At 37.4% G+C, this 27,610-nt stretch overlaps 1 protein-coding gene across 1 annotated transcript in view; it reads left to right on the top strand.

Moving 5' to 3' along the window:
- FERMT2 (FERM domain containing kindlin 2) overlaps window positions 1–26,873 on the top strand; it is a gene marked incomplete at its 3' end in the record, with an annotated part of 68,362 nt that extends 41,489 nt beyond the window's left edge. Inside the window, exons 5-17 of the mRNA XM_079700818.1 lie at window positions 5,785–5,817; window positions 6,151–6,376; window positions 6,915–7,017; window positions 8,380–8,487; window positions 12,502–12,636; window positions 13,350–13,399; window positions 14,580–14,704; window positions 21,345–21,451; window positions 21,588–21,809; window positions 24,424–24,444; window positions 25,098–25,222; window positions 25,552–25,693; window positions 26,700–26,873. Coding sequence (XP_079556944.1) covers window positions 5,785–5,817; window positions 6,151–6,376; window positions 6,915–7,017; window positions 8,380–8,487; window positions 12,502–12,636; window positions 13,350–13,399; window positions 14,580–14,704; window positions 21,345–21,451; window positions 21,588–21,809; window positions 24,424–24,444; window positions 25,098–25,222; window positions 25,552–25,693; window positions 26,700–26,873 — 1,571 coding nt within the window. The remainder of the gene's footprint in view (window positions 1–5,784; window positions 5,818–6,150; window positions 6,377–6,914; window positions 7,018–8,379; window positions 8,488–12,501; window positions 12,637–13,349; window positions 13,400–14,579; window positions 14,705–21,344; window positions 21,452–21,587; window positions 21,810–24,423; window positions 24,445–25,097; window positions 25,223–25,551; window positions 25,694–26,699) is intronic.
- Window positions 26,874–27,610: the final 737 nt, after the last annotated feature.

The raw sequence follows: 27,610 nt of genomic DNA, 5'->3' as shown, positions 1-27,610 counted from the left end.
ATATACACATGAAAAGTAACGTGATTAATTTTTTTTTAATTTATTTAATTTATTTTATTTTTGGCTGCATTGGGTCTTTGTTGCTGCGTGCGAGCTTTCTCTCGTTGTGGCAAGTGTGGGCTACTCTTCGTTGCTGTGCGTGGGCTTCTCATTGCGGTGGCTTCTCTTGTTGCAGGGCACGGGCTCTAGGCGCACGGGCTTCAGTAATTGTGGCATGCGGGCTCAGTAGTTATGGGTCTCGGGCTCTAGAGCACAGGCTCAGCAGTTGTGGCCCACGGGCTTAGTTGCTCTGTGACATGTGGGATCTTCCCGGACCAGGGCTCAAACCCATGTCCCCTGCATTGGCAGGCGGATTCTTAACCACTGCGCCACCAGGGAAGCCCCAACATGTGATTAATTTTTAAAACAAATATTAAATATCTAGTTTGCATGACTTTATGATTTATCAGTCATGTTAGTCAATTATTGGACCAAATACTGAGAAATATGATCACTCGCATGTTGTGCCCATAATAACTAGCAACAGGTCCATATGTCTCAGTTTATGATATCTTTGGGGTGTCAGATACTGTGCTCAGTGCTTCACAGATGTCCCTGTAGTGCAGGGTGTGGTAAGGAGTAGGTGTAACTTTCATTTTACTGAGGAGGAAACAGGCTCAGTTTCCCTTAGTGCCCATGTGCTTCTTGAATTGTGAGCCATCTCTGTGAGCATGGTTAACAATTATATATATGTGTATATATATTCAATAAGTGATGATTATTATTTATTACATACATTATCTTTCATTTTATCCTCATAGAACACCTATGATTCTGGTGGCATTATCCCCATTTTACTTATAAGGAAAGAACATTACAAGGGTTAAGTAATTTGCCCAAGGTCACAAAGCTATTTAGGGACACAGCTAGGATTCAAATCCAGGTTGCTCTGGCTCTAGCACTCATGTTTCTAACCATTATGTAACATCATCTCTCCAGTTATAATATTTAAAGTAAATATTTTATGAATTCTAATACGAACATTTGATAAAATATTGGTGTGTAAATTATACCTCAACAAAGCTTTTTTTTAAAAGTAATGTTTTAAAAGGTAAAGGATCATGAGTGAATTAATGATTCACAGACTTTAGTGAAACTCTTATACAGAATTATGATAAAATTCTCAGTTTTTAAATACCTTGCTTACAGACTGAGCTCAAGTGATACACTCTTGAGTGCTTTGCCACTTTGTAGCTGTAACTAGGTAATTATCTAATCTCCAAATACCTGTGAAGAGAGAACCATTTAAGTAGCCCGATCCGTGTCTGCAGGAAACAGTTTTTCCAAGTAAGAATTAACTTTACTGTATAGTACTGACTTACTACCAATTTCAGGATTTATTATGTAAATAGAAATAGAAAATTACTTCATTAGAAACTTTCCTAAGAAATCTTAAAAGCAGCTAGACAAAGGAAAAGTCTGGGTCCTAAAGTAATAGAGAAAGTAATCAGTACTTAACTTGCTTGGCACTGTCAGGAAAATCACCATGCACGATGCCATTTTTCCTAACTGGAATTTGCCATTTTAAACATCAAAAAAATTTTTTAAAAACTATTCTTTAATTATAAAAGCAATGGGAGTTCCCTGGTGGCCTAGTGGTTAGGATTCTGGGCTTTAACTGCTGTGGCTTGGGTTCAATCCCTGGTTGGAGAATTGAGATCTTGCAAGCTGTGCGACATGGCCAAAATAAAATATTATAAAAGTAATGCATGCTCATAGTAAAAATTCAAATATTACAGAATTATGTTTTTGTTTTTAATGATTAAAGTGGGACTGTGTTATACATGCATTTGTTTTTTTTCACTCAGTGATACATACTAATGGACTTTATATCATTTTTTAATTACAAAAGTTATACATTAGTACAGCCTCATTATAAAAAATAAAAGTACCATAGTATAGAAAATGTACTAAACCAAAGCTGAAAATTTGACTTCAGTTTATTCCCTTGGTACTCCGTATCAAGAAGTAGCCATTTCTTAATCACTGTGTATAACTATATTGTAAACAGTTGGAGTACAAGTTGCCAGTACCTTTTCTATATGTTTTATATCTATTTGCATGTCTAGTTTTGTTTTTATAACATTAATGAGATACATATATATTATATATTTGTTCTGCAGTATGAGTTTTTTCATTGAACAGTATGTTTTGGTGATCTTTCTGTGTGTCAGAGTAGAGGTCTCCCTGCTTCTATGTATATATAGTGTCAAATTTTTCCATGTAGAAGAACTACATCTAACTGTTTCTCTAGCTAACTAGTATCTAATTTTTCTGTCAAATATACTCCAGAAAGTTTCTCCAAGATTCAGACATACAGTTGACCCTTGAACAATGTGGGGTTGGGAGGTCAACCTTCTTTGAAATCGAAAATCTGTGTATGACCTGTGGTTACCCCTCCATACCCGAAGTTCCACATCCACAGACTCAACCAACCACAGATCTTGTAGTACTGTAGTATTTAGGATTGAAAAAAATCCACATGTAAGTGGACGCACGCAGTTCAAACGTGGTTGCACGTTCTTCAAGGGTTGACTGTACTCCCAGAAAGAGTTTTGAAGGCGACGGTTTTGCACTCCCATCAACAGTATATGAAAGTGCCCCTTTTCCTACATTCTGCCCAATACTGAATGTTGTAAATCTTTACAAAATGTTTGCCAGTGTGACAGGTATCTCAGAATTACTTTTTTATTTCCCTGATAAACACTGAGTGTGAACAGTAGTTGAATAATATTTCATATATTTATTAGCCATTCCTGTTTCTTCTCTTAATTTTCAGTTATGGACTTTGTCCATTTTCTTTTATCTGTGTTTTTGTTTTAGTGATATTAATCTTTTGATGTGATAAACATTTTCCCTATACTGGCATTCTGTATTTAAGTTTGTGCTCTTTTTTACTATACTGTAAAGTCTTACATTTTTATGTAGTCAAATCTGGCATTTATTTTGTAGTTCTCTGTTTTCACTGTTAACAAAATCTTCACAAATATTACAGAAAATTTTCTATATTTCCTTTTAATACCTTTATAATTACTTCATATTTATATATTTTAATTTATCTGTAATATCAATATTCGTATTTTTAATTCACCTGTAATGTGTTTTCTAAGTATGGTATGAGCCAGATACTTTGGAAAAATTTCTGAAGTGTATTAAATACTTTAGTACTTTTTTAAAAAGGATAATGTGTATATAATAACTAAGTTATGAGGCAGATTCTACTGTATTAAAATATAGGGATACTCTCATGAGCTATTAGGTTACGTTGGGTTTTTAATATTTATAGTAGGGGTCCCAAGACTGTAGTGCTTGTTGAAGTCTTTGTTTCTCATCCTTATAGTTTTTAAGTTATCATTGCATGTTGTTCAGCAAACTCATATTTTATTGCTACTTCATCTTACCCTGTGTTAGTTTTCTGCTTCAAATACGGCTTAAATTGGGCAATCAGGAATACAGGCTGGTTGGGATTATCACTGAACTGGGACTTAAATACACATACCCTCTGACCCAGCAATGCTGCTAGAATTGGGGAAGAGGTACAAAACTGTTTATTGGAAGGCACTGTTTGCAACAGCAGTGGTGACATCAATAATAAAACTCTAAAATGAATAAATGCACACCAACTGGGAATGGTACCTGGGAGGCAGTGTATTTAGCTGCAGTCAGACTGCTGATTTACAGTTTGGCTCTGCAACTTAATAGCTCTTGACATTGGACATGTATATTAACTTCTCCTTGCCTCAGTTTGCTCCTCTGAAATGACAGTAATAGGTTTGTTGGGAACATTAAATGAGTTATTACTGTAGATTGCCTAACAAAAAAGAACAAATGGGAAAAATGAAGTGGTCAGATATGACGTGTAGATTACACAAAGTATAGGTAAATAAGAGGGAAGGGAATTGATTGGGTGGCTGATTCTGTTAAATGATGTGTAATGTAGGGGAATATATTTTCTGTTTTAGAAACTTCATAAAGAAGTTTCTAAATCAATTCTAACTTTACTCAGTTCTTAGTAGTAATTATAGTTCATACCAGGAATGAATTTTCAGTATTCTGACATGTTTAGTAAAAGATTTGTTTGCTAGATCTTTGAAATAAACAATGAGAAGATTCTGCCTAGAAGGTAATGTTTTTTTTCCACACCGTATTTACATGTATACTCCCTATAGCAGAATTATTCTTTGCCCAGATGAGCTGGAGTAATGTTTTCAGCCCTTTTAATAAGTAACTCTTTCACAAAATGCCCTTGTAGTTTAAGGTTCTTGCTTTTAAAGGTACAACTAAATATCCCAGTGTTCTTCCTTGAAGGCTGAAAAGGAGCATTCACAGCTTTCTTTGTTGCTTATTTAACAATGTTTCACATTCTACAAGTTGTTTAAGTATCCATTGGGAGAATACATTTAGGGGTATCAAATCAGATACCCTGAGGCTAGTAAGAGATTTTTTTTTTTTTCCACTTTGTGTTCTCTTCCTAGACTCCGTCTTGACAACTTCAAAAATCTCTAGCATTACCACCACTTTTTCATAGGTAATTGTTTCTGTCATTGTGTGTTTGGGGGTGGTATGTCATTAGAGATGAAAGGAGAGAAATTCCTAAGCATATTCCTAAATTAGGTAAGGAAAACAGCCATTCCATTAACATCATCCATTAACAGTGTGACACCCATTTACACATTTTCTTTTTAAATATTATGACTACAGGATAAAATATATTAACAGAGTTAGAACTTTGAAGGGGTGGTTTTACTTAATGTCATTCTGAATTTTCTTAGTCTTAATTTAATTTAATCTCCTTAATTTTTGTAGTCTAAAAGACAGAGGACAGATCATCAGTGGACTAATTCAACAATTTTTTTTAATGTTGCCTCTACTACATACCTAGCCCTTTAACACTGAGAAAGCAGAAGATTAAAAAGACAGTATCTCTACAGCTTCAGGGGTTTAATTATAAAATACACCTTGTTAGCCTCTTTCTAGGGCAATATTTATATATCTCTTTGCTCGAATACTTTATTTGTAAATCTGTTGGAGCCAGTTTAGGTATTCGCTGAGAAAATTATTCCCTTAATTTATGTGAATTTATTCAGTTACATTGAGCTGTCTTAAAACAGGGTACAGTGATTTCAAAGGGTGAGAAATGTATACATGTTTGTCACTAACACATGACTAGAGCACAACCTCTTTTTTTTAATGCCTTTTTAAAAAAATTATTTTTATTTATTTATTTATTGGGCTGCATTGGGTCTTCGTTGCTGCACAGGCTTTCTCTAGCTGTGGTGAGCGGGGGCCACTCATTGCGGTGCACGGGCTTCTCATTGCGGTGGCCTCTTGTGGAGCACAGGCTCCAGGTGCGTGGGCTTCAGTAGTTGCAGCATGTGGGCTCCAGAGCGCAGGCTTAGTAGCTGTGGCACACGAGCCCAGTTGCTCTGCGGCATGTGGGATCTTCCCAAACCAGGGCTCGAGCCCATGTTCCCTGCATTGGCAGGCGGACTCTTAACCACTGTGCCACCAGGGAAGCCCAACCTCATTGTTCTGAATTGGACAAAACTTGTTTTACTTAGATTATAGCTTCTAAGGTTCTTTACTCTTAAATACACTTGGAATATTTACTTCAGTTTATGATTCACAATTAGGAAAAAATCTGTATTTTCTTCTTCCCATTTTCTTTTCATTTTCATTCTTTGTTTCTGTCTTCTATTATTGCCTTTCTTTACCTTCTGAATTCCTTTCTTTCCTTTTCTATAGGCACTGATGTTCTTTACATTGGCCCTCTGAAAGGTGAGCCTTGGCACAATTAAAAAACAAAAGTGTTGGTCTATCTGCTTCAGCAATATCCTTAACTTATATTCTAACTCTCTGGAACTGATTTTTTCCCTAGAGTTTCCAACTTAGTTATATTTTTTTACCTTGTTGTTATACATGTTCTTAATGTTATACAAGTAAAGTTAATTTCACTTGTTTTTAAGAGAAGTAAAATAATGTACTAAAGCTTTTCCTTCCAGAATGAAGCTTGTGTTTCACAGTATGCTTTATATCATTATAGCATGTATTACTGAAAACTAAGATAACTAAACTTCATACTTACTACCTGTTTTTCATGTTATTTATTAGGAAGTATATATTCAAGCCCAGGACTTTATAGTAAAACAATGACCCCCACTTACGATGCTCATGATGGAAGCCCCTTGTCACCAACTTCTGCTTGGTTCGGTGACAGTGCTTTGTCAGAAGGCAACCCTGGTATACTTGCTGTCAGTCAGCCAATAACATCACCGGAAATCTTGGCCAAAATGTTCAAGCCTCAAGCCCTTCTTGACAAAGCAAAAATCAACCAAGGGTAAGTTTTTTGTTTTGTTTTGTTTTTCTGCTGTTTACCAATTACTTTACAAGTTTTTTTTGGTTTTGTTTTTGTTTCTTTTTACTGAAGTTATAGTTAATTTACACTATTGTGTTAGTTTCCATTGTATGGCACAGTGGTTCACTTATATATATGTGTGTGTGTATATATATATATATATATATATACACACACACACACATATACAGTGGTTCAGCTATATATACATACAGCATATGTGTGTGTATATATGTGTGTGTGTGTGTATGTATATATGTACATATAGTCTTCTTCAGTTTCTCTTCCCTTATAGCTTACTACAAAATATTGAATGTAGTTCCCTGTGCTATATAGTAGGTCCTTGTTGGTTATCTATTTTATAAATAGTAGTGTGTATATGTTGATCCCAGCCTCCTAATTTATCCCGCCCAACCAAGAGTAAGTTTTAAAGTATAGATACAATTTAAGAATTTCTTTTTCCACATAGACGTAGAATTAATTTTGTCTTGCTCTGTTCCACTATTGTTAATTTGTCCAGGTGGCTTGATTCCTCAAGATCTCTCATGGAACAAGATGTGAAGGAAAATGAGGCCTTGCTGCTCCGATTCAAGTATTACAGCTTTTTTGATTTGAATCCAAAGGTACCGAGGGTTTAGAGGGATCTCTTTTGTTCCTTTTTGTTTGCTTTTTGGAAGTTGGTGGGGTAAGGAATTGTTTGGATATATATAGCAAGTCTTGAATAATATTAAAAACTCAAAGCTTTGGACAAAGGCATCTGTATTTTAAAGTAGTCTATTGTTTTAGTAAGTTGGAAGCATAACTAAACCCTTTTCTTTTTGTTAAAGAATTGAATTTTTGGTTGATTTGTGTTTTAAAGGAACTAGTTAGGTACTACGGAATTGGTAAAGTTAGTTCATGTGTTTTTTTTAACATCTCTCTTCAACTGTACATAATTATATATCCCAGAAGATGTTGCTTCAAAAAAAAAATTCTTTTTAAGTCTATATTTCTCTCAATTTAATAGCCAAACATTGTAATGTGTTTTTACTGTCAGATGGTTGGCATCATCTGTGCTATTGAAGTACTTTGCTTTTCTGATAAGATTTAAATTTGCTGTAGAGATCTGGAGTGTTTTCCCCCAGAAAACACATGGCACAGAGATTTGGGTCTTTTGCTTTCATGTCATCCTTGCGGGTGAGGGGACCTCTCTTGTCTGCTTCTCATCCTTTTCATGTCCAGATTATAGCCTAGATTTTAATGTATATATTTATCATTTTAAATTATGTGCTTAAATAATTCTTCATACAACAGTAAAATGTATATAGTAGAATTACAAAAAATCATTTTAATCCCTTTTTAGGCTATATCATACCTAATTTTGGTAAAGCCAAAGCTGTTCTGGGAACATAGTTATATTTGCATGGGGTGGGAAGGGGCTATGTATTTTGTTACCATTCTAAGATAGTATTGTTACAGTATTGATTTTTATTAATGTAACTAAATGGATAATTCAGTAACATTTAAGTAAATCTTTTCTACAAATGTGTGTGTGTGCTTATGTATGTTTGTGTATGCCCTCTATTTTGGATTCTTAAAATAATTACTGTTTCCAAGGACCTGCCACTTTGTCTGGTATGCTTTTCCACAGTGAGCAAGATGTTCCCCGAAATAATTAATTTACTGTCTGATTATGACATGTTAGTGTGGTAAATTGCAACAACAATACTGAAAAACAGTCAGTTCTACCTTACTTTAATGTCTTCAAGTTAATTCCTTTTATTACGGGCTGTAATACCTAATGGTTATTTCCCTGGAAAATAACTTACAGAATCTACTTCTATTACTGAATATGTAAAAATCTTATGGCATATTTTAATGCCATTTTTAATGAAAAATTAGATGTGGATATATTTAGGTATACGTAACCCTATAGGTAGCTTTTTTCCTTACTGTTAATGTAAAAGGTAATATATTACAAAAGAATTGTGTCTCTTTTGCTGCAGTATGATGCAATCAGAATTAATCAGCTTTATGAGCAGGCCAAATGGGCTATTCTCTTGGAAGAAATTGAATGCACCGAAGAAGAAATGATGATGTTTGCAGCCTTGCAGGTAGTGGCGAATATTGGTAAATGGGAGTTTTCTGGGGAAAGGGTAGGGTATTATTTAAATGGTAAAGTGGCATAGGAATTCCAGTAGCATTTTGATAGGTAGTGTTTTACTTTTTGCTATGTAGAAAGTGAATAGACACTTAGAAGGCAAAATATGTGTGAATTTAATTTAATTTTTGTCTTATATAAGAGATTAGTGGTATACTTAATAGTTACTTTTCTATATCCTGTAGGAGAAAAATATCCTTCCACCCCTAGTGGTATATAAGCTTAAAACTGTCCAATTTTCCCCTGGAAATAAAATCTATATTAAGAATCAGATTTCTGAAATGAAGCTTTGCATAACTTCATAAATAACTGGGGATGGTAATATTTGTAAAATGGGCTATGGCAGAAATTAATACCTTTTAAGATGATAAAATTTTAAGAGACTAGTGAAACTAAACATAGATAAGTTTTTAGAATGGTAATCCTTAGGAAGTAGGTAGCTGGGCTTCCCTGGTGGCGCAGTGGTTGAGAGTCCGCCTGCCTATGCAGGGGACACGGGTTCGTGCCCCGGTCTAGGAGGATCCCACATGCCGTGGAGCGGCTGGGCCTGTGAGCCGTGGTCGCTGAGCCTGCGCATCCGGAGCCTGTGCTTCGCAACGGGAGAGGCCACAACAGTGAGAGGCCCGTGTACCACAAAAAAAAAAAAAAAAAAAAAAAAGTAGGTAGCTAATGTTAAACTAGTATTTTTCCAAATGTGGTTCTTGCTTACAACCTGTTTCAGAATTACAGTAGGGCTTATTAAAAAATTAATTGCCCACTTCATTACTGCTGTTCCCACTGGTAAAGTAATATTAAGGTGGCATCCACAAATCATTCTTGGAGACACTGAGGTCTGATTGACCACTAGATTAATTTTTCTAGATTAATAATTTCAGATATCTGAGTGAGGCTTTGGTGAGTGTTCTCAGATTATGGTGGAATTCTATTTAAGTACTGGAAGCAAGGTTGACATTCAGTTATGAATATCTTTCACTATCATAATATTTAATTTTTTCCTTAGAACACAAATAAAAATGCTCTCAGTCTTCCAAATGTTTTTATGTACCCAGAAGAGTTTCTCAGTTGAGACTCAAGAAAGTTGTCGTTTAGAGGGGAAGAGCAGCTCACTTCTCCTTAGTTTACACACTGAAAGAAGGGAATCAAAATGAAGCTCAGACAGGGAAAATTGGTAATGACAGATGAATTCGTTTAGTTATTTTCTAGAGACTTGCTTAATCAGTTAAGACTCTTACATTGTGTTTGTGGGTGATTCAGACTACCTGAAGAATTTCTTTAATTAAATTCTGGAGCAATTTTGTTCAAAGTTATCTCACTTGGTTATATAGTGTTCTCTCTATGTCTTTAATTTTCTAGTGAAAGTTTTGCTAATGACAGAATAATAATACATGTAAAATGTATGTGGGGAAAACCACAGGTTTTCTTATATAGTATTTCTTATCTTTTTATTATAAAAATAATGCATTTTTTTAAAAAGCCAACAGATATATCCCAGCACATAGTTGTTCAAAAAATATTTGTTGGGCTTCCCTGGTGGCGCAGTGGTTGAGAGTCCGCCTGCCGATGCAGGGGACGCGGGTTCGTGCCCCGGTCTGGGAGGATCCCACATGCTGCGGAGCGGCTGGGCCCGTGGGCCGTGGCCGCTGAGCCTGTGCTCCGGAGCCTGTGCTCCGCAAGGGGAGAGGCCACAACAGTGAGAGGCCCGCCTACCGCAAAAAAAAAAAAAAAAAAAAAAAAATATTTGTTGAATGAGTATACACACAGTCGTACTGTCATAGAAATGGGATTATTCTTCAGCTTTGCCCAACTCCCACCCCAACCCAATAAACATTAGATATTCCATTTCGATTCAGTGAAAAACACCTCAGAACCGTGGATTTTAATTCATGGAGACTGAATGCCCCAAAGCATAGCTTTCCTGGACTATTTTAGAATATAGATTCATTGAGAGAATTTTGGACTACAAATCCCCTGAGTTGTTGGAAGCCTTCCAAGAGACTGACCCAAAGCCTCTTGGAAGCCGTCCAGTACAAGAAGGGGGAAACTGAAAGTATGGCAAGGAGATGCCTAGGGTTTCTTATTTTAGACATACGTTACAATCTGAACTATTCTCTCATTAGAGCTTCTGGTTCCTTGTGTAAAATAAGTCTACAATAGTAAAAAGAAACAAAATAATTCAAAGTAAGAAGCTGTGGATAAAAAAAATTAAATTAGGTAAGTTAGTAACACTGTTTTTCAAGTATTTAGGTCCAATCATGTATTGTAACATTTAATAGATACCCCATGCCCCTTTGAAATCAAAACTGGATTTTATGACCAGTCCCATTCACATCCAGGATTTCTCCAGTATAACTCAGAAGGACCTTTTGCATGAGAATCATCTAAGGTACTTAGTAAAAATGCAGACTCCAGGCTGGACCCCATATTTGCTGAATCAGAATCTCTGGGGGTAAAATGAACCTAAGCATCTATATTTTTAACCAGCTCTCCATATGCTTCTTAATATGCTCTGATATTTGCGGCCACTGCCTGGGGGCCTCACCCTGCCTTTTTGTTCATGATTTGTGAAAATGAAAATTTCTACCACTATAAGGATCTCATTTCAGCACAACTGAAGATATAGCCAGAGAGTAGTCATTACTAATTCACTAAATCTTAAAATACAGAGGAATGTTGATATTTGGCCTCAGGATTAGTTCACTAAATGTTCCCATGAATAGATTGTATTCAGTGAATGAATCCTTCAGAAATATGGATTGCTACTTAGTGCTTTGAAAGGTAACTGATTAAGTGATTTAAAAGTTCTGCTTCACTTTGTATAAAACCTCTCTAAAGTTTAGCATCAAAATCTAATCATTAATATTTGTTCTAAACCACTTACCTAAGTGTATTTAAAATCATAACTAGTTCTATACCCAAAGATCTTTCTATCTACATATAGGAGGAGTTATCACTACTCATTATATATATACACATATGTATATGGGAGTATTCATGTGTGTCAGTGCTGGTATATGTATTCACATATAAACGTATTCTACCTTATTCTAATGTATGATGAGAAGGTAAATGTCATCTCTCTCTGATCAGGTTTTCAGCATTGAATTGAAGATGGGGGAGAGTGGAACTTTAGTTTTCAACATAATAGTGATAACTAAATTTCCTCTGCTGGATAATAATAGTAATATAAGGTAACCAGTGTTAATCCATTTCTACAGAAGACCTTATGCATATTCTGTTCATTCATCCAATACTTGTTGGTTCTAGCATGCGTTTTAGACGTGGAATACTGCAGTGGGAAAAAAAGACAGTTAAAAGTCTCTGCTCGTGGACTTCCCTGGTGGCGCAGTGGTTATGAATCCACCTGCCGGTGCAGGGGACACAGGTTTGAGCCCTAGTCCGGGAAGATCCCACATGCCACAGAGCAACTAAGCCTGTGTGCCACAACTACTGAGCCTGCGCTCTAGAGCCCGTGAGCCACAACTACTGAAGCCCGTGTGCCTAGAGCCCGTGCTCCGCAACAAGAAAAGCTACTGCAATGAGAAGCCCGCGCACCACAACAAAGAGTAGCCCCCGCTCGCCACAGCTAGAGAAAGCCCGTGCACAGCAACGAAGACCCAGTGCAGCCAAAAATAAATAAATAAATTTATTACCAAAAAAAAAAAAAAGTCTCTGCTCATGTAGAGTTCAGTGGGAGAGGTGTTAACTCTCTAAATCCTACGGACACCCAAACTGAATTCATTTGTATTTGTCCAGGGACCCTACTTTTTTGAGTAAACATTTATTAGCAGGTTTAGGACATTGATTTCAGGTGCCATGCCCATTATTTTCCTATCCTTCTAATTCTTAGAGACGTTTAGGTTTTCAGATTAGGTGATGAAAGACATTCAGTGTAGATACAGATAATAATCTCATTTTAAAATTTATAGTTAGAACAATCATTTAAATAAAATATCACTTCTGGTTTCAGTATCATATCAATAAGCTGTCGATCATGACATCAGAGAATCATTTGAACAACAGTGACAAAGAAGTGGATGAAGTTGATGCTGCCCTTTCAGACCTGGAGATTACTTTGGAAGGGGGTAAAACATCAACAATTTTGGTAGGGTGAATCTTTTACCTACTAATGTAGTTTGAACTGACGTTTATACCTTTCTGTGGAATTAGGTTTTCATGCAGTGTTTGGGGGATACAGAGAAATATTTAGTGCTTTAGAAAATACAGACATCAATTTTCCAGAAAACTTCCAGGGAAATTTTTTAACATTAATATTGTTCTAGTGTCTAGTGCTTCCAACACAGTAAAGATAGATCTTGACAGTGTGCACACTCTCTTACAAGTAGTGGGAGAATATTTCTTCAGTGGAAAAACTAATCTCAAGTCATGGTAAAATCCATTTAGTGATCTCCAAATTTGAAATATTACAAAAAGAAGAGAAAAATAGATCTCAGGAAAATTTTTAAATGCTTAGGTGTTAGTTATTACAGAAGAAACACTATTTTAAGGACTGTTACGAGTTACAAAAGTTCCATATGCAGGTATATGCAGTTTTAGCTATATTAAAATCAACAGTATATTCTTGTGGGTTGTATAACTTGCTATTTTGATCAAATTTTTAATAGCTTTTTATGCCATTTGAAAATACCATTGTACTATGTGACCATATAATATGATTGTACCTTTAAAATCTTTATAATCTGTATTTTATGTAATTTTCCTTGTTTACTGAAGAAGCTGGTTCTTGATATCAGATACTAAACAGTAGAGTTTCAAATTTTTTTTCATGAGAAAAAAATGATTTACTTCTTTTCCTAGGGGGACATCACTTCCATTCCTGAACTTGCTGACTATATTAAAGTTTTCAAGTAAGTACAAAAGGGGAGGAATTCCAAATATTAATGAATAAATGTCAGTTTTATAGCCATGTTTACGTTTTTGAAATTTACTCTGAGTGGCAAATGAGGGAAAATAACCATCTTTACCAAATTAAAATTGCAGTACTTATTAAGTTGTTTTATCTGATAAACATTTTCCTTAAGGTGGGGGAGGAGATTGTGTAAACCTAGATGGATTGCATCATGCAGATTCTGAAACAGACAGTGGCATATCAGTATAAAGCATCCCGTCTGGGTGAAAGCAGTACATAATGAACTGCTATTGTCAGTGGCTGCTTCTTTGTTTAGAGCCCCAGAATCTATTGAATTCTATTCATTTGTTGATGGGACATTTTATAACAAGGTTCCAGTGTATCTTATCTAGACTTTTAAACGGTCGATCTAGTCATACTCCACAGAATCAAGAGCGCTAGGCATTAAGGCAGAAAGAGGAAAGGAGGTGATGTGGAATATAAGATACAAAGCCATTTTGGAATAAACCACTTACTGTAGGTGAACATGTAACAGCTCCACATATGTAACATTTCTGAGCTAATGGCACAATTTCAAATGCTGCTCTCTACCCTACTTTGTTCTCCCTTTACACACCTTTTTTACCTACCTGCACTTTTCCTTATCCTCTCTTCCTCATGCTTCATGTTTGACATTGGAGTGACAAGTTAAAGTCACCACTGAAATACATGCCTGAGAGATAAGCACTTCCCTCACTTTAGTCTTGCCAGGTAAACTTGCTTGTTTAGAGAGGCTCCAAAGGCAGCCCTATGGACGTCATGAGCTTGCAGGTAATTACAGGACCTAGGAACCTTCCAATTATTAACATTTACTTCACCTTTATTTTCCTATGCTTTCCATGTGACCTGCTAGTGATAGGGACAGCTACAACTGACAGAAATACTGGAATGTTTGCCTTAGCGTCTTCCTCTGCCCACTCACTGTAAGATCTTCCTGAGTAGATTGAGAAAGGAGGGGCAAATCCAGTAACAGCAACATTGAATATAACACACTGGCCAAAAGGGAACTGAATTCAGCATATGTAAAACTTGGTCTCAGACTTTTAACATTGTGAAACTTTGCTGCTAAAACATAGCATTGATAAAGTTATTTCAAAAGTGGTTTTTTTTTTTTTCTTCTAATTCTCTTTGACACATAGGCCAAAAAAGCTGACTCTCAAAGGTTACAAGCAGTATTGGTGCACCTTTAAAGACACATCTATTTCTTGCTATAAGAGCAAAGAAGAATCCAGTGGCACACCAGCTCATCAGATGAACCTAAGAGGTAAGGAAAGCCTTGGAATGACCAATATTGATGGTGGAATATCTGTTAGCTAACATTCAATATACTTTGTTTTGCTGGGGGATAAAGTTGTTTAGTTTTTTAGTTTCTTAACTCCTTTAGGTACTTTTTTATGTTTAGTATTCAATTTCACATGAATATTTTGTTGTAATCTCTGTGCAGTACTCACTTGAAGTGTGTGATTCTACTTTTATCCCAAGTAAGTTTATGATGGCTCTTTTCTGTTCTTCAGTATTAGGACATTTAGGTTTTCCTCATTCTGCAGGAGCAGCCCACTTAATTTTCAGATTCTGCCTCATTCTCATCTGTGCTGTAGTCACCTCCTCCCAGTTTTTGCTGGTTTCTCCCTTCCTCATCAGCATCCTGCTCCTCTTGCTGACCTTCACTGGTAACAAGCTGGTCCAGCTCAGGTCCCTGGCCTCCTGGTTTTCTGGCTCACCAGTGGGTTAGCCACCTGCAGGGTTTGGCTGAGTGCTTCCCCTTTCCCAACACCTCTTCCCTGCACGTTTTCGTCATCTTCCACACTGCTCGCGTCCTGGCCCCTGGGGCAGCCCCAGGATACCCCTCGGAGGCTCCTGCTAGCTGACAACCTGAATCTCATTGGTTTCCTCTTATTTCTTCAGATCCAAAGCTGTCTCAGAACAGGGGCTGGTATTTGAGGCACACATTGCTGGACCTGTTTCCGCGGTCCTGTGGCAGCTGTGGCGGGCTTGCTTCCTGTGGCCCAGACTGAGCCTGGCTGAGGGTCAGAGCTGCTGGTTTTGGTCTTTTTTTTTTTTTTTTTTTTTCTGTTCAGGTCTGTGGAGTTACAGCTTCATTTGGTTTTAGTGAGTTCTGTTGGTTCTTCACACTGCTCCTTCACCACTCTCATCTGTTGGATGCACTGGTTCAGGTGGTAGGAGAGTTCCCGCTCCAGGTTGGTCTGGTTCTTCTGTGGCTGGAGGACATCCTGCTGCCTCTTTCTGTGATTCTCTGCAGCCTTTATCTGGTCTTGCAGATTGTTCATGAGCCTCTCACTTGCGGTGATGTTACTTAAAACTGCCAGCTCACTTCCGGTGTAGACACCACTTCCTCCAGGAAGCCTGCTCTCCCCAGGCTCCCCGGCACTCGCTGCCCCAGGCACCCAGCATGCTTGGTGGGGGACGCGGCAGGTTGGCTCCTTGCTGCTCCACACTCCTTTTACTGTGCCTTCCCTTACAGCAAAGCTGCAAGACTAAAATACATCTTCCAGACTCATTTCCAGTGGGATTTAGATTCCAGTCAGATGCATTCTTGTGAGACTTGAATTCCCGAGTTAAGAAGGGGTTGGAGAGGCAGTTAAGAAAGGAGTTAGGTGCTTCCGGGCCCTGGAGTTACATCTGTAGATCTGTATTCTTAATTTTTCTTAGTAAATTGTGCATTAGTATATTTTTAGTATATTTCAACACGATGTCCAAATCTCTACCCTATCTCTATTCTGCCCAGTAGTCATCCGAACTATTGCTGTATAGTTACACACATTTTAATAAATAGAAAGACCTCTGCCCTGGGTAGATGATTGCTATGCCCATGTGTTGAAATTCTGTAATTTTCCTAAAACTTCTAGGTAGACTTGCTGTCTTTTTCTCTTAAGTCACGAGTTTAACTTTTAAGTCTTTACCATTATTTGTTACTCTCAAAATCTATTGCAGCTGTCCTCTTGCTTCCCTTCTAAGCTGCTCAGGACCAGCTGCAATTATCCACTCTTGATTTAGAGACTTAATCTGTCTTCTGGCCCCTGTCTTCTCTGTCCCTATTACATCCTTAATCTTCTTCTATAACTGAGAAGTTAAGTCCTGGTATGGAGAACAGTCTACAGGGTGTCCCAATCCCACTTCTCCCAAGTCCTCCCAAAGGAGCACTTTTCTAGCACATCACACTGGTGAAGGTAACACTAGACTAAGAATCAAACGGCCTAGATTCTGCTCTGCCACTAAACTAAATCAAATGGCCTAGATTCTGTTCTGCTCTGTGATTTTGGAAAAGTAGCCTATCTGGACCTTAGTATCTTCCTCTGAGTAATGAGAGTGTTGGACTGGATGTTCTCTGAGGCCCCTAAGATATCTAAAATGCACAGTTCTAAAAAGTGCAGTTCAGCAGATGCCGATTGATCTCCTGCCAGGAACTGTGCTAGGTACTAGAGACAGGAGCAAGAAGAGATTATAGTCGCATCCTTCAAGATGTTTAGAGCATGTCAGGAGATAAACAGCTACAATTCGGGCAATAAATAGTACTTTAAAAAGTAAGCAATAGGGCTTCCCTGGTGGCGCAGTGGTTGAGAGTCCGCCTGCCGATGCAGGGGACATGGGTTCGTGCCCCGGTCCGGGAAGATCCCACATGCCACAGAGCGGCTGGGCCCGTGAGCCATGGCCGCTGAGCCTGCGCGTCCGGAGCCTGTGCTCCGCAACAGGAGAGGCCACAGCAGTGAGAGGCCCGAGTACCGCAAAAAAAAAAAAAAAAAAAAAAAAAAAAAAGGTAAGCAATAGATCAGAGGAGCAAAGAGGTAAGGGTGCTGTACCAGTTAGTCTTCAGTGACGTTGGAGAGAATTAGGAGAGACTTCATGGAAAATAATGTCACAGTTAAGATCCAAAAGAGAAAATTGTGATCTGTGGAAGGAAGGAGGAGAGTTGGTAAAAGAGACTGGTGTGCAAATGCGTGGAGAGAAGCATCAGCAGTCACAGGGCGGGTTGTGCTTCCGGAATATGGAGTTTAAGTGGGGAGGATGAACCCTTCCTTAATAGCTGTTGAATCCATTCCTGCTAATTATGAGAGGTAATAGCAGAAGAAATCGGCAGGAATTAGAGGATAGAATGGTTAAGTTTTTTAAACTGGCAGCAATGAAGTGACACTGAAAGATTATTATGAAAATGATGGGATCCATCATATTTATATTGGCTACAGTATAGAGGAGTAATTTTAGAGCAGTGATAGTGATCCGAATTATGTTTATCAATATGGGTGGAGAAAAGGGCACAACTTCATTAGGTTCTGAGGAAGTTCAATCAACAGACTGGGTGATTGACCTGGGAGAGGCTTGGGGAGGGACTTGATTCTGGCTTATATAGCTGGGTGGATAGGGTGGTATTGAGATTGAGAATATAGAAGAGATGAGTTTGGGGAGGAAGATGAGCTTAATTTAATTGGGTTATTTTAAATTTGAGGTGCTGGTGGGATATCTGTTTGGAGCACGGGTGAGATCCATGCTGCAGATAGTGATGTGGTAGCAGTTAGTATTAATGGTAGATGTAGCCACTGGAATAGTTGTCTACAATATGAAAAGGCTAAGGGCAGAATCTTGCAGGACACCCATGTTTAAGGGACAGGGCAGATTAGAGGAGGAGGAACTTGCAAGGGAAATAAACCACAAAAAATAATATATAGGAAGACCATGGAAATGAGGCATGATGGAAGTTAAGGTAAAAGTTGTTTTGAAAAGGACAGTGTAGTCAATAGTGTCAAATGCTACAGAAAAGTAAGATTAAGGCTACATGGAGGTGGTTAGTAACCTTGATTACGAACAGATTCAGCAGATTTCAGTGGGCTTTTAAGTATGGGAGCCAAAGTACAGTCATTGAGAGGTAAATAGGAAACAAAGATAGCTTTTTTTTTTTTTTTTTGCGGTACGCGGGCCTCTCACTGTTGTGGCCTCTCGCATTGCAGAGCACAGGCTGTGGACATGCAGGCTCAGTGGTCATGGCTCACGGGCCCAGCCGCTCCGTAGCATGTGGGATCTTCCCGGACTGGGGCACGAACCCGTGTCCCCTGCATCGGCAGGCGGACTCTCAACCACTGCGCCACCAGGGGAGCCCCCAAAGATAGCTTTTTGATGAACCTTCTCTGTGACAGAGAAGGAGGAAAGAGGGCAGTAATAGAAGAGAGAGGTATAAGGTAGAGGAGAGAGGCATTTTATGGTTTAAGATGAGAGACTCAAGGAAGTTAAATGCTGATGGAAACGTCACAGTAGAAAGAAAGGAAGGGAGGTGGGAGGAGAAGATCTCTGTGATGGAGCAAGGCTCCTGACGGGTGGTAGAAAATTCAGCCCACTCGGACGTAAGAGCCTTGGGAGGAGAGACACCTCTTCCACTGTGTGGAAGCAAGGGCAGCCAGGTTTATCTGCTTTGGTGGCAGCAAGTTGGGGCACCTCATTTTTGATGGCTTTCGTCTTCTTGGGAAAGTAATGTGAGGTTGTCCCCTGAGAATGAGTGGCATAGGAGGCCTGAGAAGATGTGAAATAAACATTGTTGAGAAGGTCTGTTAACACAGAAGGCTTGCCAGCCTCGAGGGGCAGAGGCTAAGGGTGGGAACTGACGACTTTCTGGTGAAACTTCTCTGCTCAGTTTTGTGATTTTTGTTTCTCCCCCTTTCCCTCCTGGAGTGCTCAGCAGCCAGGGCAGAGGCAAGTAAGTGGTAGATGGCTGGGTTGAGCTAGGGTTAAGGTGTTGCTGAGTGTGTATAATGGAAAGACAGTGAGTCTGGGGAGTTGGAGGTGACAGCTGGTGCAGCGGGGTCCAGGCGGGACTGCAGAGAAGGAAGATGTGGAAACATGATGGGGAGAAAGTGATGGGGTCACAGGACTGGGTCTCTCAAAGAACTTGAGGAGATTTAGGATGGAAGATTGTGGTCAGAGTGGGCTGTTTGCATTTAATGCTTCAGAGGACTAGTATTAGGGTTACAGTGAGGTCCAGCATGTTACCATGGAAGCAGGTAGCCTGTGCTTGGAGCAGGCGTGGGGTGAATACTGTCTGAAAGGTGGCTACTGAGTGCCTCTGTGCTTACACTAGTGCCTGAGTTACCACTCGCTTGGTCTCTCACTTTTTAGGTTTTTTTGGTATTTTACTTTAAAAAGAGGTCTAATTACTATGGGCTTGGGTACTTTAAATCTACTTGCATGATTAATGAAATTTGTGGCAAAGACTGTGTATCTTCAAACATCTCTTTGTTTTAACTTTGCAGGTTAAACACATTGCCACACAACTTCCTAATTGTTTCTAATGATTGTATAGGAGTTAATGTGGTAGCTATTTATGTGGAGTAAATATTCTAAAAAGAAAGCAAAGAGGGGAGAAGGTCCATCAAATTAATGATTGAAGTTAATTCTGGAGAGGAGAGGATCTCTCCTTTATCTGACATGTTCTGTTTCTTTTATATGATACTTAAAACATTTATGTGATGGGGGAAAAATGACAATTTAAACATATGTTCTTTTTGTGTGATAGATACATAGAGGTTTATTATCTTGTTCCTTGTACTCTCTGTGCCGGGAGAAGTTGCTCCAGTACAAGGAGAAAGGCAACAGCAGGCCCTGCTAACAGTTTACATTCTTCCTCATAGAGCCTACTGGATGGTCTTAACACGTATTGAGGGTGCCATGAACTAAGTACTAACACTTGGAATACTCTTTAGGGAGCTTTGACATGTTCATTATCTTATTGATCCTTACAGCATCCCTGTGAGGTAGAGTTTAAGGTCAGGGTATTTGGGCATAAATAAATTGGACATGATTATGAAGTGGTTGAGAAGGGTCTGGAACCCAAATCTGTCTGCTTGCAGAGCTCTTCTTCACTATATTATACTGGTTACTAATTTATTCTGACCATTGTCCCATTATCTAACTGGGTATATACATTCAATAAATCTGTGTTCTCTTCTGTAAAGCCACCAGCTAACGGTTAACAGAGTTGATTACATGGATTTTTATAATCCATAAATGTATGTATTCCTGAAAACCTGCCAGTAGAGTGAAATTCTGCATGCCACTTATTTTCATACTGACTTCCCATGTATATAAGTTTATGTTACCTTCTATACCAGATGGACTCCTAATATATTGTGCTTACAGTTAATTTTCCATATGTACAAAGAAATGATTAAGAAACTATTTTTGTTCAAATGATCACCCTCTGAATCGAACTACTTGTTAAGTATTCCAACACCCTGGAGTTTTGGAAGGAGGCCTGTGCCCAGGAGCATTCAGTTGAATCAGGAGATCCTGTGCCTCCCCTCCCCTGTGCCGTTAAGCTTCTTGCTTCCACACAGGAATAGGAGAGGAGAGCAGCTGAGTTAGGGAGCAGTGGGGTCCTAAGGAGGCCCTTACATAGGAATCTAGCTCAAACTGGGTAATCCACCCAAAACATGCCTTTTTTTAAAAGCATCATAAAAGTCATTTGTTCTGACCCAAACACAGTTAAGTTAGAATTTAATTAGAGAAAGATATTTAAAAATCCCTGTACATTTAGAATCTTAGGGAAAAAATCCCAAATAACTTAAGATTCAAAGAACTGAATGATACTAAAACAATACATATAAAACTTGTGGGATGGAGTGCAAGTGTTTTTGGTAAAACATCCTTTTAATAGGACTCTTTCCTTCTCTTAATCAAGGGCCACAAACTCTGTGCAGTTAAATCTCTTGTATATTATATAGATCTGATTCTTTGCTCCACCCCCGGACAAAATTACTGAGCATAAAGAATTTATTCCGTTTTATAGATTCCATGACACCAAATTTTCAACACGTTAAAATGCCATAAAATGAGGGCTGCCTGTATTGGCTTGGGATTTCTTAAGAGTAAATATGATCATTTTAATAATTTTTTTACTACAGGGTGTGAAGTTACCCCAGATGTGAACATTTCAGGCCAAAAATTTAACATTAAACTCCTCATTCCAGTTGCAGAGGGCATGAATGAAATCTGGCTTCGTTGTGACAATGTAAGTTTTCTGATTAAAAGTAAACCTCAATTTTCTTTGCTTCCTTACTTAGTGAGCTGACCATTCATTCTTATATTTTATACTCAAAGGACCCATCATGTGATAGATTTCAAACCTCAGTATTTCTTTTCAACAGGAGAAACAGTATGCACACTGGATGGCAGCCTGCAGATTGGCCTCCAAAGGCAAGACCATGGCGGACAGTTCTTATAACTTAGAAGTTCAAAATATCCTTTCCTTTCTGAAGATGCAGCATTTAAATCCAGATCCTCAGTTAATACCAGAGCAGATCACAACTGATATAAATCCTGAATGTTTGGTGTCCCCTCGCTATCTAAAAAAGTACAAGAATAAGCAGGTACTTGATTCATTTTACTTTATCTGCTATTTTCTGCTGATTTGTTTTATAATTTTCTACATATACTTTAGTTTCCCCCCTTAAACACAACTTTTTCATTTTAAGTGGTAGTCTTAATTTCATATCAGGTGGTTAAAATATAAAATAAGAAATAAATAGCTTTCAGTCAGTTTAAATTGGTCGTTTAAGAAAAGCCTTATTATTTTAATATGAAAGATAATGAGGTGGAATATTGGGAGCATATTTATTCTAAACAACCTGAGGAAATCACTCTGCTAACAGGATGTTCTTTCAGGAAATTGAATATGGTCTTACCGCATTGTGTTCCTTAATTCATGCAGCTTTATTCCTTATATAAAGTAAGTCTGATATAAAGCACAGCCAGCATTTCCCAACCAAATCTGTGATGACTCTTCTTGCTGTCAAAATTGACTTTTTCAGCTTTGGAAATAAACTTTACGAGGGTAGATATAGTCCTCGTTGAACATTGTCTTTTCTTAACATTAACAGTCAAAACCTAAGCAACATTGGCATAATGTGACAAAGTTTGGTAAATTTTCATTGAAATTCACTGCTTTTGTTCCCTCTGTTTAGAATTCCTTTCCTGGAAATTAATACCATAAGAGGATTGCTATTTAGGAAAAAGGTTCTTTGGTACAACATAAAAGGTTCTTTGCCAGGGGAGTTTCACTTGGGCTACCCCATAAAAGGTTCTTTGCCAGGGGAGTTTCACTTGGGATAGCCCCCAATATTCTCTACACCCAACATCATGCCATAAAAGGAAAAGGCTCCAGTTTAGGAGGGGAGTGAAGAAGAACTTTGAAATAAATATTTCATTTTTATCTAGTTTCATTTTTATTTTTGTTAAGGAGTAATTTTAAAACATTACTGGAAAGGCCCAATGATATATCCAGAACACTTACTAATTCTTAACTTTAAATACAGTCTTTATCATATGGATCTGAAATCACTTAGCTAGAAATGTTCAGAAGTTTTAATCACCAAGTATTCGTCTTTAAGTTACAGAGGTTGTGTAAACTGCATGGAAATGGTCTATCCCACGGTCATATGATGTGGGAGTAGTGAGGAATGGAGGAAATGCTGCCCTGGGGAGCTTTGTGGAATGTAGATTGTAAGTTAAAAAGGGAAAGTGAATCGAGTTCTAATTTCATTTTTTATTCTTAGTTAATTCATTTAAAAATTATTTATAAAGAGACTTGTTTCTAAAAGTGGATTCATTTGCCTTCAAAGTCACTGAATAGTTTCAGATCTTTAGCAATCTCATTTCACTATCAGGTATTAGGAATAAAAGATCTTAAAGTATAATTGTGAAGATTGCCAAATGTTGGTTTAGTTGTCAGACAGGTATTGTTTTCTCAGAAGCCTTTAAAATGATAGTTTTTGCTTTAAAAAGGTACTTTTCTGTTGGTGAGTTCTTGAATAGATGTCAGCTGAAAATTCTCTTGAGAACAGAGAATGTGTGACTGTCTTTAGCTGGCAGGATGGCAGTATGTGTGTGGTCTGAGATTAAGGATCTTTCTAGCCCTGTCTTCCACATTGGCATCTTATCAAATGCACATTCTTTTTGAGTTCTCCTTTCCCTAACTAGACTTGGAGGTTGAGTCATATTATTGCCCTGACACCTAGTAAGTACTAATAAGCAGGAGTTTAGTTTAGTTTAGTTGTGTCAGGTGTGTACCAGTCATTGGACATATTGCTCAGTAATTGTTTGTTAAACTGTATGATCCAGTGGCACTCCGGGGTCAGGTAGGTCTAAGATGTGCAGGCCATGGGGTCATTCAGCCCTACCAGGGCATAAAGTCTTTGGGTCCATCAATATAGCCTTTGTTATAGTTAATCTACTTTAATTCCTAAAAACTATATATTAATTAAATTTGCTATGGATATTTTTTACATAGATGTCTCCCAAACTGGATTTTAACATCTTAAGGGAAAGAATTTTTCTACATCTTATCCATGTTAATCCAAATTGAAATGGACCAATATGTTTATAGCCACCACTCCTACTGTAGTGTATGGCATATTTTTATTTTCCTTTCCAGGAAAAAGGATGCAAAAAACAGATGGTAATTGAGGGATTTGCTTTTCTTGTGTAAATAAAAAAACAGTATGGTCACTGCACTTATTTTATGCCTTCAACTTATTTCTGAAAAGCGGTGCATGGATATATTATCTGACTCAATATGAGACAACATTAAAGGCTTTTGAATATTAATTTTTATTTTGCTACTAAAATAATTAGCTTTACCCTAACCAGTAAGAACTGGTACATGAAGGGGGAAAGGTTATTTGCTCTTAATTTTCTCCCTACAAATTTCTACCCTTAATTTTAGTAACACTTAACAATCTAAAATAATGTGGAGTGTTTCTCAGTATTTTAAATGGAAAGTGAATCGCTGCTTTCTCATTTTCATTTTCATGCTTGCATTTACTTTGCTTGGTTTCCATCTAAAGTAATTTTTTGCATGGTTTTTGGCTGGAATTTTGGTTTGCAGGTGTTACCGCAACTTTTTCTTTGCTTCATTGCCATTTTTTCTGATTGCCTTTTTTTCTTTCTGCTTCCTTTTTCTTTTCCTCGCATTGCCATCTACAGCCAGGCTATATAAGAGATTTGGTAAGTTCTCCATATTTACAAAAAAAAAGAAAGAAAGAAAAAGAAAAGAAATAACTAAAAATATTTAAAGCCCTAGCTACAATCTCCCCTCATGGATTAATTTCTTTCTACTCTTTGAGGGAATAGTCATCCCAAAGTGAGTATAATTTAAATTAAAAAATTAACCTTTCTAATGATTCCTTTAGAAAAACTTTAAAGTTATTACAGTGATTTCAAGTACTTTAAAGCTGCTAAAATATATATTATTCCTGCTAGAAAGTTGTATGCCAGGTACTCATTCTGATCATATATCTGGGTGCTGAATTTAAAACCCATCATGTATATGAGGATTAGAAAATATAGTTTTATAATGCAGTATCATATGTATGTGTACTTGAATATGTCTCAAGAATGGCAGTTATGCAGTCCTAATAGTTCACTGTTTCTTGACATATGGAAACTAAAATTAAGAAAAAATATATATTGAGGTTTATTTTGGAAAGTCATTATTTTACTAAAATTCCCAAATGTAGCTTCAGATATTTTCTAATTCCAACTCTTGCAATACATAATTTTGGGTGGGGCACATAATTCAATGTTTTAATCTTTTTTGTCTTGATTCTACCATGAAAGAATAATATCTAATGGTAAAGATGATGTTTAACCATGTTTAGATAACAGCAAGAATCTTGGAGGCCCATCAGAATGTAGCTCAGATGAGTCTAATTGAAGCCAAGATGAGATTTATTCAAGCTTGGCAGTCATTACCAGAATTCGGCATCACACACTTTATTGCAAGGTCAGTGGTTCTACTAAGCACCTATGTGTAAACCTTAATCTGTGCCTTTTTACTTAATCTACTTCATATAATTAGAAATTAAACATTTAAAGCTACCTCCTGAGACCCATTAACCTGTTACACAGTAAAATTTAAAGAATGTTGGAATGTATTTTCTATACTTAAAATTGTTTCATCAAAAATTCAAAATGATTGCATTTCTGTTTTGTGCAAGAATAGCACTTTTTTTAGAATTAAAACACACGTGTCTTGAAGAAAAACAGACCAACATGTCCCCCTCCCACCCCCAACATGTTTTAAAACATTTATTTATGTTTTTAATGCTGTAGATTCCAAGGGGGCAAAAAAGAAGAACTTATTGGAATTGCATACAACAGACTGATTAGGATGGACGCCAGCACAGGAGATGCAATTAAAACCTGGCGTTTCAGTAACATGAAACAGTGGAATGTAAACTGGGAAATAAAAATGGTAAGCTGTAACTATGCTACTTGAATGCGTATGTAGTCTGTCTGCTAAAAATGAATGAATTAAGAAGAAAAAGGCCTATAAATTCTATTCATTTCCTACTTAAACTTGCCTATTTCATAACTAGCCTAGATATTAAATTCTAAGAACATAAGATGTTACAATATTGCCTCATCTTTAAGGTTATCTTTCTATAATGGATAGATAAATATTTCTATTTAGAGAAATATTTGTGAGTGGAAATAAATATTTCCACTCACAAATAGCAGCCACTCTTTATTGAATGCCTGTGCCAGGCATGATACTAGATGTTTTATATGTGCACCATATTTCTAAACCTCACCTCAGCCCTGTAAGGTTGATGGATTATCCCCACTTTACAAATGAGGACACTAGAATTTAGAGGACTGAGGCCCGTCACTGTCCATGACCACACACTTAGTAACAGAATCAGGATTCAAACTGGGATACTTAGGGCTCTAAAGCCTGGCACATCATGCTGCCCCTAGCCTTGGAGTACATGATTATCATTTAAAATAAACAGAATGTTTTACTAGTAAGTCATCTGTTTTAGGGTCGCTGGGTTTGTTTTATCGATTTCAGTTACTTCATAGAATCTTGTATTTCTGAAATACTCAAACATGAAACCTAAAGGTTAAATATCTAAAGCAGATATTAAACACAGGAAGTAGGTTTTCTCCCAGGACTTCAAGAGAGACATTCTCATTAATTGAATCACCAGAGACCATTTGGGAACCTAATGACCTAAAGCCCCCTTGCATTCAGTCTTCCTTTTCAGAACAAGAAAACTAAAAAAGAGAGGGGAGGGGCTAGTAAACTTGAGTTATGCTTTTGGACTTAAAGGCATTATTAGTTTAGGATTAAAAAATATTTGAGGACCAGCAAGTATTTTGTGATAAGGACAGACCTTAATTAAGCACAGTAGCTTCACTTGGACCCAACCATCTGGAGTTTTGCAGGGACTGATCGTTCTCTGTCTTTGTTCTAGGTCACTGTAGAGTTTGCAGATGAAGTACGATTGTCCTTCATTTGTACTGAAGTAGATTGCAAAGTGGTTCATGAATTCATTGGTGGCTACATATTTCTCTCAACACGTGCAAAAGACCAAAATGAGAGTTTAGATGAAGAGATGTTCTACAAACTTACCAGTGGTTGGGTGTGAACAGAAACGCTGTGTAATGAAGCTCCATGGCCATAACAGTTATTTAAGTTTAAAAGCTGTTGTTTGTTATATGCTGCTTAATAAAGTAAGCTTGAAATTTATTATTTTATCATGAAAACATTTTTGCCTTACCAGACCAGTTAATATGTGCACTAACAAGCACGACTATTAATCGCTATCATGATACAATATATGGACTTGAATATGGCACACGTTCCTTAGGGCCATGAATTGAAAACTGAAGTAGTGGGCAAGTCAGAAACAAAACATCACTGATTCAAGCTAGCCAAACTGTATGTAAGAAACTCAAGCCATCTACTTTAAAGCTATCCAGGGCTTAAACTATATGAAGTCTATTTATCATGTTTAATGCATGTGTTTTGATGTATGTTTAATTTGACCTCGTATTTTTCAAACAGCCTACTTCTGGTCGCCATTTGTCGTCCGTCTGCCCCCAACCCCCCCCCACCCAAGATAAATCAGGCCTGCAGAAGGTGCCTGATATTTAATACTGTCGTTGTTTGATCTTGAAGGAAATAGCTGTTAGTCCTCATGCCTGGTTTGTTGTTGTCCTTGAATAAGCATGTATGTATATTGTCTTATGTTTTTATTTTTACACCATATTGTATTACAACACTTTTAGTATTCACCAGCATATTCACTGTCTGCCTAAAATATGCAACCTTTGCATTACAATATGAAGTAAAGGTCTATGAAGTATGCATTTTGTGTAACTA

This window comes from Hyperoodon ampullatus (genome assembly GCF_949752795.1).
Source record: "Hyperoodon ampullatus genome assembly, chromosome: 3".
In the NCBI taxonomy this organism is placed as follows: domain Eukaryota; kingdom Metazoa; phylum Chordata; class Mammalia; order Artiodactyla; family Ziphiidae; genus Hyperoodon; species Hyperoodon ampullatus.
Note: the sequence above shows the minus strand (reverse complement) of the source record. Positions and strands in the feature narration are given on the sequence as shown.